The sequence below is a fragment of the Ovis aries genome, chromosome 4 (assembly GCF_016772045.2).
Source record: "Ovis aries strain OAR_USU_Benz2616 breed Rambouillet chromosome 4, ARS-UI_Ramb_v3.0, whole genome shotgun sequence".
NCBI lineage: Eukaryota > Metazoa > Chordata > Mammalia > Artiodactyla > Bovidae > Ovis > Ovis aries.
In genome coordinates, this window is record NC_056057.1 from 33,954,547 (window position 1) to 33,968,666 (window position 14,120).

Consider the following 14,120-nt stretch of genomic DNA (forward strand, 5'->3'; position numbering starts at 1 on the left):
TATTTGTAAATTTATATAAAAGCCACAAGAACATGCATTGTACCTTCATATAACAGCTTGAAGATGTAGAAGTCTTATTTGTGATAGGAAAACTGATTTTTCAAAACTTCCTTTGTCGTAGCAGTTGGTTTCTACCCTAGGGCCCTGGGAATGAGATCCTGTAAATCAGTCCATGAAACTGACTAGGCGACTGTCCCCTACCTGCCATCGCTGGACTCTGAGTCAGACACAGGAACAGTTCTGTGACTGGTGTACAGAGAGGGTTCCTCGCGTGTTCATCACACCAGCTCAAGGGAGAGCCACTCTCTGATTCGTGTGCTTGTCAGGATGTGATGGGCACTTGGCCTCTGTGGGATGTCTGTCCCGAGTATTAAGAGGAAAACAAATGGGACGGCTTGAAAAGATTCAGGTTGACAGATACTGGTCGCACCTGCTTTTCATGATGTCATTTTCAACCATAAAATTACAATCTTAAAGTCAGATTTTGGCCCAGTGTGAAGGAAGATGGTTTTCTTTCCCTGTGAAGTGGTTGTTCTCTGCATGCTTTCTGAGCCCAAGGCATCCTGTTTAGCTCTTTTAACCAAGGTCTCCGAGTATGGTTCTGGATGAGCTGGCTGTAGTTCCCCCCTGTCTGCAAAGAAGGCTGGCTGAAGAAGTATCCTTTCTTCAGAGAGACCTGGGCTGAATATATGAGCTCACTTCCTGAGCTCACCAAAACCACATCAGCAGATGTGTCTCCAGACACCTTGGGACAGTTGGAAATGTCCCTGTGTGAAACAACAGACTGCCATACAGTGTAGTTTCCATCAGAGGAATAAGAGAGTATCTGTCCCCAGTTCTGCGGTAGTGGGTTTGGTGCTGACTTGAAGCACCCATTACTTCAAGAAGGAGTATGAGCGGAGAAAGAGTTGGATGGATTAGTGAATGAATGACAGGCCCTGGCCCCCAGGGAAGGCACGGTGCTGCCCCATTTAAGTCTGGCCTTAGGGAAGCCTGCCTGAGCTCCACATGCTAAGGCCCTCTTGACCCCAAATACTATAACTCGATGTAACATGGGTCAGACTTTGAATGATTTCTTCAGTGGTACTGAAACCCTTAAATATATTTTTTTGCCAGATCTTCACCAGAAATGACAATGACGAAACCAAACGACAGAACAGTAACTTGTTTTCACTGTTGTTTCTAATCCTTGGAATTATTTCTTTTATTACATTTTTCCTTCAGGTAAGTGTCTACATTTTCACTTTTTTTTTTTTCCATTTGGAGAAATGTATCATTACCCAACTGGGGGAATTTATTAAACATCTGTGTGATTTGCTGTTGAGCAGAGTCGCTCTTCTAGTCACTGGGCTCTTAGCAGTCAGTTTCCTTGACTTAAACCAAAGATGTTTGCTTCCTCTGGCTTCCTCTTACACCCCAAGGGAAGGAACCCTTGCTTCCTTCCTTCTCCCCACCTTCTCCCCTGACTTGAAATGTTCATGAAGTCAGAGGGAACGGAGAGTGTCTGATCTAACACAATGATTGGAAGTAAAAGCAGGGGTCTTAGAAATGGAATCTAGGGGAGCTGCAGACACATGTTTGCATATATAAGTACTGCCATCCAGTTCTGACACTCAAGTATCTTCCAGTGTTCTAAAAGCAAGAACAAACCTTAGAGCCCCACAAGCCAGTCATGCTGATTTCAAAAATATTTGAAGAGTTTGTCATTCTTTTCCTGAAGAAGAAGGAACCTTTCTGATGATGGAAGAATGTCAGTCTTCAAACAAAAAGTGTAGTAAGCATATGTAAAGTATCAGATTTTACAGATTGCAGATCATTTGGCTGAAATGAAATTGCCAGGAGTTTAAGCACTCTAGAAGCTCCACATGGTAAGGCAGTATGGGCTTTGGTGTTAGGTGTAGAGTCAGGTATGAGTTGCACCAGTTCCTAATTTTGTGTCCTTGAACAAGTACATAACTTAAACTGTGTAAGCCTCAGTTCCCTCATGTGTTAAAATGGGGATAATGGTAGCTGACTCTTGATGATGAAAAGAGGTGAGATCCTAGTTGTGTGTGAGATGATTATAAACATAATCACTTATTAAATGAATGAGTGGTTGCTGCTGCTGCTAAGTTGCTTCAGTCGTGCCTGACTCTGTGTGACCCCATAGATGGCAGCCCACCAGGCTCCTCTGTCCCTGGGATTCTCCAGGCAAGAATACTGGAGTGGGTTGCCATTTCCTTCTCCAGAATGAGTGATTAGTCACATGCATTTTTTAAAGATAGAACTCTCAATAGATCTCTTTATTTTGCATGGTGTGAGCATGTTTATATATTTTGAATAGACAGGACACTTTTCTGGACATGATAGGAGATCCCAAACTATGGACTCTTTTGTTACTGAGTCCTTCAAGTCTCTTTGGGGAATCTGATCATATTAGAATAAATGTGACACTCTAACTTGTATGCAAGATTGTCATACCAAGTATTAATGCCAGAGAAGTTGGGAAAATGTAGAGGTTGCTGAGTGTGCAGTTAGTTAAGGAGTTTGGAGCGGGATAGGCTTTGAGCTGGAAATCTGAACTGGTGATGCAAAGGCAGACAAAGTGGTACCTTTGTCACACAGTGATACCCAGGGAGAGTGGAGCCTGGCTTGCCTGGCAAACCGAGGGGAGAACTAAGGCTCTGAATCCCAGGACCTCTGAAGTGCAGAGGTGGCACTGTGCCAACAATGGGATTAGAACATGGTGTTAGATGGTGTTAGCCCCTCATTTAGCAAAGCAAGGAAGGAGCTCATGGGGGATTACAGCCCAGGCTCTGGGTGCTCATTCTGGTCAAGATTCTCTTAGATGCGCATCAGATTCCAGCTCTGCCACCTTAGAACTGTAGCCTCTGGCCACTTCCCAGCCTCCCTCGACCTCCATTTCTTCTGTAAAGTGGTAATTATAGGTTTGTCCTGAGGACTTGTAGAGAGAATGTTCCTGACATACTTATCACTGGCTAGTTCTCAACCAAATGACAGGAGCAGTATTCTCATAGTGAGCAGGATAGTTCAGGTTTCATTCAGTTTAAAGCAGAAACCTTCATCTGGTCATTTCCTAGTAAAGTTAATCATTTTGGTAATGGAGGGCTTCAGCTCAGTTAATCCAGGGTCTCTTTCTCTCCCGCTTGTCCCTGGCTTGGTGTGTATTAGCAGAGAGTATATGCAACATTGCAGCACTGGGTGGGGGGTGCTGGTCTGTGCACCTCCCCTGCCCCCTACTTCACACTGGTGACTGGAGGGGCTGGTAGCCTGCAGTTACACGGTCCAGCCTGGCTGTTCCCCTTGATCAGGACCACGCGGAAGAGTTCGCTTTCTCTCCTCTTGGGCTCTTTGCCCGTGTTTCTTCTCTCTCTCTCTCTCGATGTCTAGCCTGCCCCCTGCGAGTGTGGAGGAGCTGTGGTTGCCTTCCATCATGTCTCAGATGCGGCAGGAGACTCTGGGCTCTTACTAGGGCTTCCGTTCCTCCAATGCACCATCCAGCCAGTTCCACTCTGCTCTCCCTGGGCCATTGTGTGGCAGGCTCCATCTGTGAACCTCCCCTTCCCGGAGCTCCAGAGAGAAAGTGGCGCAGTGCCTCAGTCTGGCCCTATATATCGCCAAGCTCCTGAGACGAGGGTCTGTCCTCCTTCCTCCCCAGATGTGGCCCTGCATGGCCACACAATCACATCTTACGCTCTTCTCTCCTCCCAGGCATAAGTCATATCATTCAGGAAAGCGGGAGATCAGTGCAGAAAACTCTGTCTCCAGTAAGCCTTCATTTCCAGCCTATTTCTCTCCTAGACTTTGGCTTTTCTTTTAACTTGGAAACAAAGCATTTGACATCTTTGTTGTCTGCATGTTTTATGGCTGGAGGGGCCGCAGATTCCTGTTTTTCCAGGTTGCACCTCAGGTCTGGTGTAGTTGTGACCAGTGCCCGCCCCTACCACCTCCCCAATTCACTCTCAAAAACTTCCTGCTTGGGATGATTCATAATATAAACTCCTAGGTTAGAGTGAATTCCCTTGCCTTGGGAACAACTCCCCAGCTTCCTCAGTGGCAGACCCTGGTTCCTGAGAGAGAGAAGCCAGAGTGGGAAGGGAGACAGAGGAACCACTTCCTTGTAGATCCGCGATGGGCCCGCCGGCTGGATGGGGAGCTACTGCTGCTAAGTCACTTCAGTCGTGTCCGACTCTGTGTGACCCCATAGATGGCAGCCCACCAGGCTTCCCCATCCCTGGGATGCTCCAGGGAAGAATACTGGAGTGGGGTGCCATTTCCTTCTCCAATGCATGAAAGTGAAGAGTGAAAGTGAAGTCGCTTAGTTGTGTGTGACTCTTAGCGACCGTGGACTGCAGCCTACCAGGCTCCTCCGTCCATGGGATTTTCCAGGCAAGAGTACTGGAGTGGGGTGCCACTGCAGCAGTGTCGATTTCAAAACCAGATCCTCCCTCCTCTGCCGGTGGCGCGCCTCGCTTGTGGTCGCTGTTTGAGAAGCAGAGCCGCCAAGCCTTGAAACCGGGCTTTCTGGCTTTGTGTCCTGTCCCGGCGCTGACCCCACGTCCCTTTCCCTGGTGTCGGCGGCGGCCGGGCTTCTGACCAGCCTTCTCCCTGTGGCGTGTCCCTCTCCACAGGGCTTCACGTTCGGCAAAGCAGGCGAGATCCTCACCAGGCGGCTGCGGTACCTGGTTTTCAGGTCGATGCTGAGACAGGTAGGCCTGCCGGGGATGGCGCCCGGGGGTGTGCACTGTGCCCTGTGGGGAGGCGGCGGGATTGCTGTCGGTGCCGCAGAGTGAGCCCGGGGTGCTCCGCTGGGGATGGGCTCGGGACCAGGGTCCCCGCGAGCCAGATGGCGTCTCCCAGGCAGGCTCCCCTCCGCCCTCCGCCTCAGCAGCTGTAGGCGGAGGTGATGGAAGTGATCTTCAGTGCCCCTACATCCCTCTCCACTCTTTCTTTCCTTCTCTCCCCAGGAGACCCGTGATGCTCATGTTTATTCCTGCCAAGAAGTGCCCTCTGAACCCTTTCTTTCCACAGGTCAAAAGTCAGCCCCGTGGCCCACTTGGTGCTGCTTGGTTTCTGTGCTGGGGCTTGACTGATAGGCTCGTTCAAGCTGCACTGTTCCTAGCAGATAGTGACTTAGGTCCCCCCCACTGGGCACCCTCCAGGCCCTGACAGCACATGGATGTGAATGTTTGCTTAGGGGAAGGGGGAGGGGAGTCCTAGACATGTCACTCAAAGCAGATCAGTGCAAAGGGGAAGGTGTCTTTAACAATCACACATATTTTGCCTGTGACTTTGTAACTTTCCATTTAAAAATCACTAATACAGTGATACTTAACAAGAATGCCTCAGATATACCTGTGGGCACCGGGCTGGGTTTGAACCCTGGCTCATAAGCATGGTGACCCCCGGCCGCTTAAAAACAAGACTGATTATGGGGATTGCTGGCTCAGGACTGACAGAGCCAGGACCAAGTCCAGGGAGTGAGAGAGCACTGTTTGGTGTAGGGCCTCTTGTCAGGATTTTCAGTCAGAAAGATCCGAATTAGACTCAGGGCTTGGGCCCAGGGCTAAATGCCCCATTCCCCAGCCAGGCCGTAGGCCAACTCCTAGGCCCGTTATACTTTGGATTTGAGCTGAGGATTTGTGTCATACCCTCTTCACCAATTATTCAGTCTGGCCATCATGCATTAAGTGCCTTTTGCTTACAAGGCATGATATACTAGGTATTGTAAGGTCTTCAAGTCAGAGTGGTGCCTGTATACACGGCAGTTATGTTCCAATGGGGGAGACACTTAAACACTTAAAAATTTTTAAAAAGCAAATTGATATGTACTATAATAAATTATAGTGCATTATAATTAGTTTTTTCTTGAATATTTGATAAATGCTGCTTTAACTGCAAATCACAGTTGAGATAACTTCTTATGACCTTAGTTATTTTTGTAACAGATACAAACTGAGACTTCAAACTCACAGTATTTTTAGTATTTTTGCATTTAAAAGTGTAAGTGGTTTTATAAATAAAGTCCTGTTTTATGTTGAATGTTAAAGTTTAATCTAGATTTCATTGGTTGATTTTTTTTTTAAACCCAATTCATTTATTCAGCCATAAACCATAGTCAGCTGTTTATTTGACTTCTCTATTTGACTGTATATTAAGAATTTCATACCAAATGCCTCCGAAACTGAGCTTTGGACACCCCTTCCACCCTTTGCCAAAGGGCTTACTCCTTACCTAGACCTCCCCGATATCAGTAAATGGCACCTCCATTCTGCCGATTGCTCAGGTTACAGTCCTAGGAGTTGTCTTGTCTCCTCTTCTTTGTCCGATATTACAACAGCCTCCTAACCCGTCTCACTGCCTCAATCCTTATCCTAGTCCAGTAGGTTCATTGCCCAAGAACCAGAATCATTCTTCCAAGATAAAAGTTAAATTATATCCCTCTGCTTAAAAGCTGCCCATATCTCTCAGGGTAAAATCTGGAATCTTTTTTTTTTTTGTGGCGGGGGGCCGGGGGGGGGGGGGTCAACATGATACAGCTTGTGGGATGGATCTTAGTTCCCTGACCAGGGATTGAACCCAGGCCGTTAGCAGTGAAAATATGGAGTCCTAGCCACTGGACCACCAGGGAATTCCCCAAATCTAGAATCTTTGCATTTGCTAATAAAGTCATAAACCCTGTGTCCCCACTACCTCCCCAGACCTCATCTCCTAGAGCTTTACCTCATTCCCCATACACAGTCTACTCTCTACACATTGGCTGACGTAAGTGGGTATGGGGGTAGGGAAGAGGGAGAGCCCAGTGAGAATGGATGTCTGTCCTGAGGAAGAGGCAGCTTCTGCACATTTACATAGAGGTGCTTTTAAGGCTGGTGACCACCTTTACGCTTTCTTGCTTGTATGTGAGCGGATCAGCAATGCCTCTGCCTCGGGGCTTTTGCACATGCTATTCTTTCCTTGTCCAGATACTCTCATCTCTCTGTACTCAGGTCTCTGCTCAAAGGTCACCTGAGCAAGGCCTTCTCTCTCACCTCCCCAATCTATAAAATGATGCCTCCGCCAACTTTTTTTCCCTTCTTACCCCATTCTGTTTTTCTTCTAGCATTTATTACCCCTTGGCATGGTGTATATTAATTTGTGGCTTCTGTCCCTGGAATCTGGGCTTCATGAAAGCAGCAACTCTGTCATTTTTGTTCAGTGTTGAATAGGTTCAACATGTAGCAATTATGTTTGGAACAGAGTAGGCACTCAAAAATTTTTTGAGAGATGATCTCTTTATGACTTTATTAAGTCCCTTTCTTATCTATTCAGTGTCAAATCCTAAGTGCTTAATGTAGGAGAATAAGGGCACCCTGTCAGTGCTCTTGATCTGAAGGTCTCATGCGTCAGGCTTTAAGATAATGAAATGAGTTTCTCTGCCACAGGATGTGAGCTGGTTCGATGACCCTAAAAACACCACGGGAGCATTGACGACCAGGCTTGCCAATGACGCCGCTCAAGTTAAAGGGGTATGACAGCCTCCTTTCTGCTGTGATTGTCCTAATGGGCCATTTAGAATTTGAGCATGAAACTAATTCTCTCCTTACAGTTAATTCTCATCATCATTTAGAAAATGTCAAATCTTTAACCTATGCAATATATCATGTGCCTTACAGAAAAAATATTATCTATTTAAATATCACATGCTGTATCACTATAACAGTGATAACTTTTGAGCTTTGTTTTGTTATTTTCCATCTTATTCATGCTATTATCTAAATACATGTAGACAGATAATTATTTAAAAAGGAAGTGTTTATCAGTGTATCATGCAGGGCTTTTTTTTTTTTAATCTTTTCAATGTGTTTTAATGCTTTGCTAGTCCCCCCAAAATTGTAATTGCTGTTGAAAAAAAGTGTGTGTAGTTGCTGCAAGAAAGTTTAGGGTCACTGAATTCAGAGGGGAGGGAAGAAAATTTAGACAAAGGTTGAAAGAAATGAAAACAGTATGAAAAAATTAAAGCAAGGATAAAAGGAACAATTTTATCAGACTATAAAACTTAAATTCTGCTGCTACATGAATTCCTTTAATTAATACAACTGGAAACTGTTAAACCAGCAGGTTTTGATTGGTGGGTAAAGTGACAGTCTTTTCTTTAACTGTACCATGTGTGCAGCCGAGTTGCTTCAGTCGTGTCTGAGTCTTTGCGACTCTATGGACTGTAGCCCACCAGGTTCCTCTGTCCATGAGGATTCTCCAGGCAAGAACACTGGAGTGGGTTTCCTGTGCCCTCTCCAGGGGATATTCCTGACCCAGGGACTGAACCCACATCTGTTATGTCTCCTGCATTGGCAGGCAGGTTCTGCACCACTAGTGCCACCTGGTCTCTTTATGACAAAAATCCACAGGATGATGTGGAATTTGGGCGGGGGGAACATGTGATCTCTCCTCCCTTGAACTATATCAATCTTTAGCTTTTAGTCTTTCAGTAAGAGTACTATGATTACATTTCTTCTAACTAATACATGGGGCTTCTATAAGGATAAATTCAGTTATGAATGTGGAAGCACAGAGTTATAAAATCACAATAAAATCTTAGGCATTGTTATTTTAATACAGATCTCTTTGCTTAAAGCAAACACATCAAGAGAGATTGAGGTTTAGGTCAAACTGTACAGAATCTAATAGAACAGAATGTAAACATCACTTGAAGTAACTTTGAACTTCCTCAACAGACAATAATGTTGCCCTTATGAAGTCCTCACAGGATGTCAGATTGTCGTAAGTGCTATGGGAAAAATGGCTGTAGGATATGCTGTTAGGGCATGGTGGGGAAGGAGGGCCTCAGTCTCAGTGGTATGGTGACGTACTCAAGAGGCATGAAGGAAGGAAAGATGCCAGCCCTGTAGATGTCTAGAGAGGCATGTTTGCTAACAGAAGGATCAGCAAGTGCAAAGCTCCTGAGGCTCCTGGAGCCTGTATTTCCACAACTGGTCCTAAAACACCAAGGAAGATAGTATCAGGAAGATAGTATAGCTGGGAATAAAAAGAGTGAAAGGAAATGTCGTAAGTTGAGATCAACAGCATATCTGAAGTTACATGAGAAACCATTGTCGAGTTTTGAACATAGTAGGTACATGATCTGAAAATTCTGAAGACTGCTGTGTGAATAGGCTAAAGGGGCCAGGGAGAAGCAGGGGGATTATTGCAGTAATCCAGGGGGAGGGAAGATAGTGTTTTAGACTAGGATAGTCATAGTGAAAGTGATGACAAAATCAAATTGGATATAGTTGGAAGAAATAGCCAACAGAATTTGTTGAATTTGAATGTGGTTATGAGATATAAGAAAAAGGAGATTTAACGATGACTCCAAAATTTTGGATCTGTACAACTGAAGAAATGGAATTATTTTTTAATGAAACCAGAAAACCTGTGAAAAGAGTTGTGTTTGGGACATGGTGCATGTGAGATGCCCACAGTACATGGGAGATGTCCTGATGGCAAATAGATTTGCAAGTCTGGAGGTTAGCAGAGACGTCTGGAGATAAACATTAGGAGATTTTTCAGCCCATGGGTGGCTTTTAAAGCCACGAGTCAGGAGGAGATAGCCAAGAGAGCATGGGTGGTAGAGGAAACAGCATAGTCTGAGCTCAGCTACGAGGATGACCCAGCAAAGAAGAGCAAGAATTCTTGGCTGTTGAGGGAGATGGGCAGTATCCTAGAACAACATGAGAAAGCATTTTAAGGAGAGAGCAGTCTAGGGTCTCAAATCCTGCTGATAAGCATGCAAGACAAGCATACATTGTACAGTGTTGTAGCCACTTGGAAGTGCTTATGGTTCAAACAAGACCTGTTTCCATGGTGTGACGGGGATGAAAGCCTGGTGGGAATGAATTTAAGACAAAGAGGGAAAGAGGAATAGGACACAGTTGGACTAATCATTATAAGACTTTCTGGTAAGTGGGGCAGGGAAATGAGGTGGTAGGTGGAAGAAGATGTAAAGTATTACTCTATTTTATTTTTAATTTAAGCTAGCATAAGATGATAGCTGATTCACATTGTACAGTAGAAATGAACACAACATTGTAAAGCAGTTATCCTCCAGTTGAAAAAAAGAGACTAAAATTTCATAAATGTAAATACCCATAACTTTCAAAATAAAACATAGAATGGCAATAAATAAATAAATAAATTAGCATGAGGATCTGTCCACAAGCTTGGGGTTCATCTGTTGTGCTGGCTCCTTGGAAGGGTGATTCCTGGGGGTAATGATCTCTGAGAACAAATTGTGTCCTGAAGTTTCCTAAAGCCAGTATTCCCTAGCTAAACTTTGATTCCATAACTTCAGTGTCTCTTTCACAGAGACGTTGCCATGTGTGTTCATGTGCTTCCCACCGACACACACGCCCCACATCCCGTCTGGTGTGGAGGACTCATCCTGGAGGAAGCCCACTAATTCGGTCCCTTGCAGCCTAACGTTGAGTAGATGCTGCCTGGATACTGCAGATAGGGGAGCTTCACCAGAACCAGAAAGCTCAGAATAGCTGTTGTCACAAACTGGCTGAGAGAGGACAGTTGAATCCCCTCCATGCCACCAACTGACCTGCCTATGATGGTGGATATGTGTGCTGTATTTGTATAAATGTATACACATACATACACACACGGGGCTCCCCAGGTGGCCCAAGTGGCCAAGAATCTGCCTTCTATGGAAGAGATGCAGGAGATACGGGTTCGATCCCTGGATCGGGAAGATCCATTGGAGGAGGAAATGGCAGCCCACCCCAATTTTCTTGCCTGGAAAATTCCGTGGAGAGAGGAGCCTGTTGGGCTATAGTCCATGGGGTTGCAGAGAGTTGGACATGACTGAGCATGCTTGAATAGAGAATACATACACATATATATATACATGTGTGTATCTATTTTCCAGTAGGAAGTAGTATAATTTATATACATATATACATATGTTAGGCAAGCTGTGCTGTCAAAACTCATTGCCACATAAAACAGGGCAAACTCAAGTCTGTGTGTATATAGTTAGTAATGATGTTCATCTAATTTTTTCATATTTAACTTCACCATCAATGATTTTCTCTGATGTCTTGATATTTTTGAGTAAGTAGCTTGCTTAATCCTGCTAATCGTAAATCAGAAGAAAACTTTTATTTTCTTTCAAAAATCTCAATATTTTGCCTATAAAATGGTGGGCTGTTTAATTTTCATAGAAGCGTTAGAATTTTGAGAAAAAAAGCAAATAAGGGCCATATAGAAGTCAAAAGACTTCACCTTCACTTTTCACTTTCGTGCATTGGAGAAGGAAATGGCAACCCACTCCAGTGTTCTTGCCTGGAGAATCCCAGGGACGGGGGAGCCTGGTGGGCTGCCGTCTATGGGGTCGCACAGAGTCAGACACAACTGAAGCAACTTAGCAACAACAGCAGCAGAAGTCAAAAGAAACTATATATTTTAGAAAAAAAATTTCTAGAGAAGGGGGATGAGAGAAAGATGAAATATTCTTAATTTCAAAAGGAGGTTTGGGAAATAGGCTTTTTTTTTTCTCCTAGTAAACACACATATTTAAAAATGGGTCTCAAGCGATCTGATGGTGCTCTGAGGAGGAAATAAATAACAAGAGAGGGAGAGACTGGAAAAGGTGGGTAGAAAAATGTGCTAGCATAGTGGGGTGGAGAGATTTCGAGGATAGACTTCATGAGTTTCAGATATTAGAGCATTTTTGCCCTAACCTTGTTTCGCTCTTGGGCTCTGGCGTTAGAATGTTACCTGCCCTCCTCCTCACTGCTGAAATGAAAAATTTCTGGCTTCTAGTAATCTATGCTCTCCCTTGGAGTGTTCTAGAGACTCTTTTTCTGTATGAAGAATAGATATTGGGATGGTGACTGTGTCATTAGAATAAAGAACAGTAACCAGGGCAATGTCACTGGAAGCATTTAATCATACTATGCCAAGGGGCTTACTTCCCCGCCAGCTTAAGGTTCTAGGCTTTTTGGATCATCTTTCATGAAGCATCTTTGATCCATTTTACTTATTTCTGTGGCCTTGACTGCCATCCTCAGTGAAACATTTATGTGTATGGAAGCTTAGGTACTGGAGTAATTTGTCTGCTGTGAACTTGGGGGATATTCTGAGTGCTTCTTGCAGTCAGGTGCTGTGGGAAATGAGTTCTGAGTAAGGGCTTGGGGATACTGAGAAAGGAACAGTCTCCATCTTGCCTGTGCCACAGACTCTTTTCAGATTATAACCCTTGACTTTGAAATTGAAAATGTGCAAATACAGAGCTGATTTGAAAGCCCACTCCACTCTGACTTATGCCAGATATGGCTAACCCTCTCTTTATATAAGCTCAGTGATGGCATCAGATAAAAATAAATGCTCTGTTATATGCCGTTTCTTGCAGCCCTGGTGCAGTTCCTTGGTATGGAGTTTAATTATAGAGCTATTGGTAGTTTTTTAATACTGTTTCCCGCTAGTTACTGGTTTGGTGTTTATACCAACATACGTTTCAATGATTTCAGAAGGTTGACATTGAGGCAGGGGGCTTGGAAAGAATTCTGTCTTAAAACTCAGAGCTGCCAGAAGCTTTGGTTATTAATCAGTGTACCTAGTCATTTTGGGATTGGGGAAAATTTGACCAGGGCCCCAGAGGTGGAGAGACCATTCTAGACTGTTCTCCATCATTAATCTTTCCCTGAGAATGGCCCCACTCAGGCAGAGGAAATTTGGAGAGTTGATAAGACATGGGCCAGAGCAGGATTTTGGAAAGGCTTGAGGTTGTGGGGCGTTTCCAGGGTAAGGGAGAGAAGTGTAGAGTAGTGAAGCGAATTGACTTTGTATTTTGACTTCTGACTTTTCAGTTGGAAATAACTGAAAGCTTCTGACAGTTATGCTTCAGGCTCCTTCTGGCATGTAAACTGAAGGTTCTGATGTCTGCTTAGTATTGTAAATTTAAATTCCATAACATTCAGATCTATGTATTTTTTTTGAACACAGTCTCTCTAGCTCTAGCTCAGTCGTGTCCAACTCTTTTGAGACCCCATGGACTGTAGCTCACCATGCTCCTCTGTCCATGGGATTCTCCAGGCAAGGATATTGGAGCGGGTTGCCATTTCCTACTCCAGGGTACCTTCCTGACCCAGGGGTGAAACCTGCGTCTCCTGCATTGGCAGGTGGATTCTTGACCACTGTACCACCTGGGAAGCCCTCTAAACACAATAAGCATCTCAAATAAGCCACAAAATATTTGGATACCCTCAATGTTCAATATTAGGCTTAAATTATGGGTAGGTATGCATCTAACATTGGATTTTCCAACAGACGCAGTTGAACGTAATTGTCAGACTATTTTATCTTGCTAATTTGCAGAGTTTGTATTAGGGATCATGGTGTCATTGTTTAATGAAAAGTTTCGTGGTATTAAAAAATCAAATGAGATAGAAATATGTAATTGAACTCAAATTATTGACCTACTTTCAGTATTTATTCTGAGGTCATGGAAATCCTCATCTGGGAAACCAAATAAATTTACATGTAAACTTTTATTACTGACTTATTAGCTCATAACCGAGGAGATGAGATTTTCACAAAGCTGAATTTTCACAATCCCTAAGAAAATACATAAGCATGGACTTTAGAGATGATCGGAAGGTGTGTCTCTAACAGTGTTTTCTGTTCATTTTGCAGGCTATAGGTTCCAGGCTTGCTGTAATTACCCAGAATATTGCAAATCTTGGCACAGGCATTATCATATCCCTCATCTATGGCTGGCAGTTAACACTTCTCCTGTTAGCAATTGTACCCATCATTGCAGTAGCAGGAGTTATTGAAATGAAAATGCTGTCTGGACAAGCCCTGAAAGATAAGAAAGAGCTGGAAGGTGCTGGGAAGGTGAGTCAAATGAGATAAAATTTCTGACCTGGGTAGAGTAAAATATTCTAAGCAGTGTTGTTCTGTTAGTCATGGCTACTTTCTATGCTCTGAGGATGGCTTTGGTTTTTGTTTATTTGGCTGTGCTGAGTCTTCGTTGTGGCCTGTGAACTTAGTTGCAGCATGTGGGATCTTAGTCCCTGGACCAGGGATTGAACCTTGACCCCCAGCATTAGGAGCACAGGGGTCTTAACCACTGG

The 14,120-nt window shown here is 44.2% G+C and overlaps 1 protein-coding gene across 7 annotated transcripts in view; it reads left to right on the forward strand.

Annotated features, from left to right (window-relative positions):
* Positions 1-14,120, forward strand: part of ABCB1 (ATP-binding cassette, sub-family B (MDR/TAP), member 1) — a 101,642-nt gene that overhangs the window by 60,957 nt on the left and 26,565 nt on the right. For all 7 annotated transcript variants that reach the window (XM_042248304.2, XM_042248303.2, XM_042248305.1 and 4 more), the window contains 4 exon segments: positions 1,117-1,224; positions 4,632-4,709; positions 7,425-7,508; positions 13,678-13,881. In XM_042248304.2, the coding sequence (XP_042104238.1) occupies positions 1,117-1,224; positions 4,632-4,709; positions 7,425-7,508; positions 13,678-13,881 (474 nt within the window).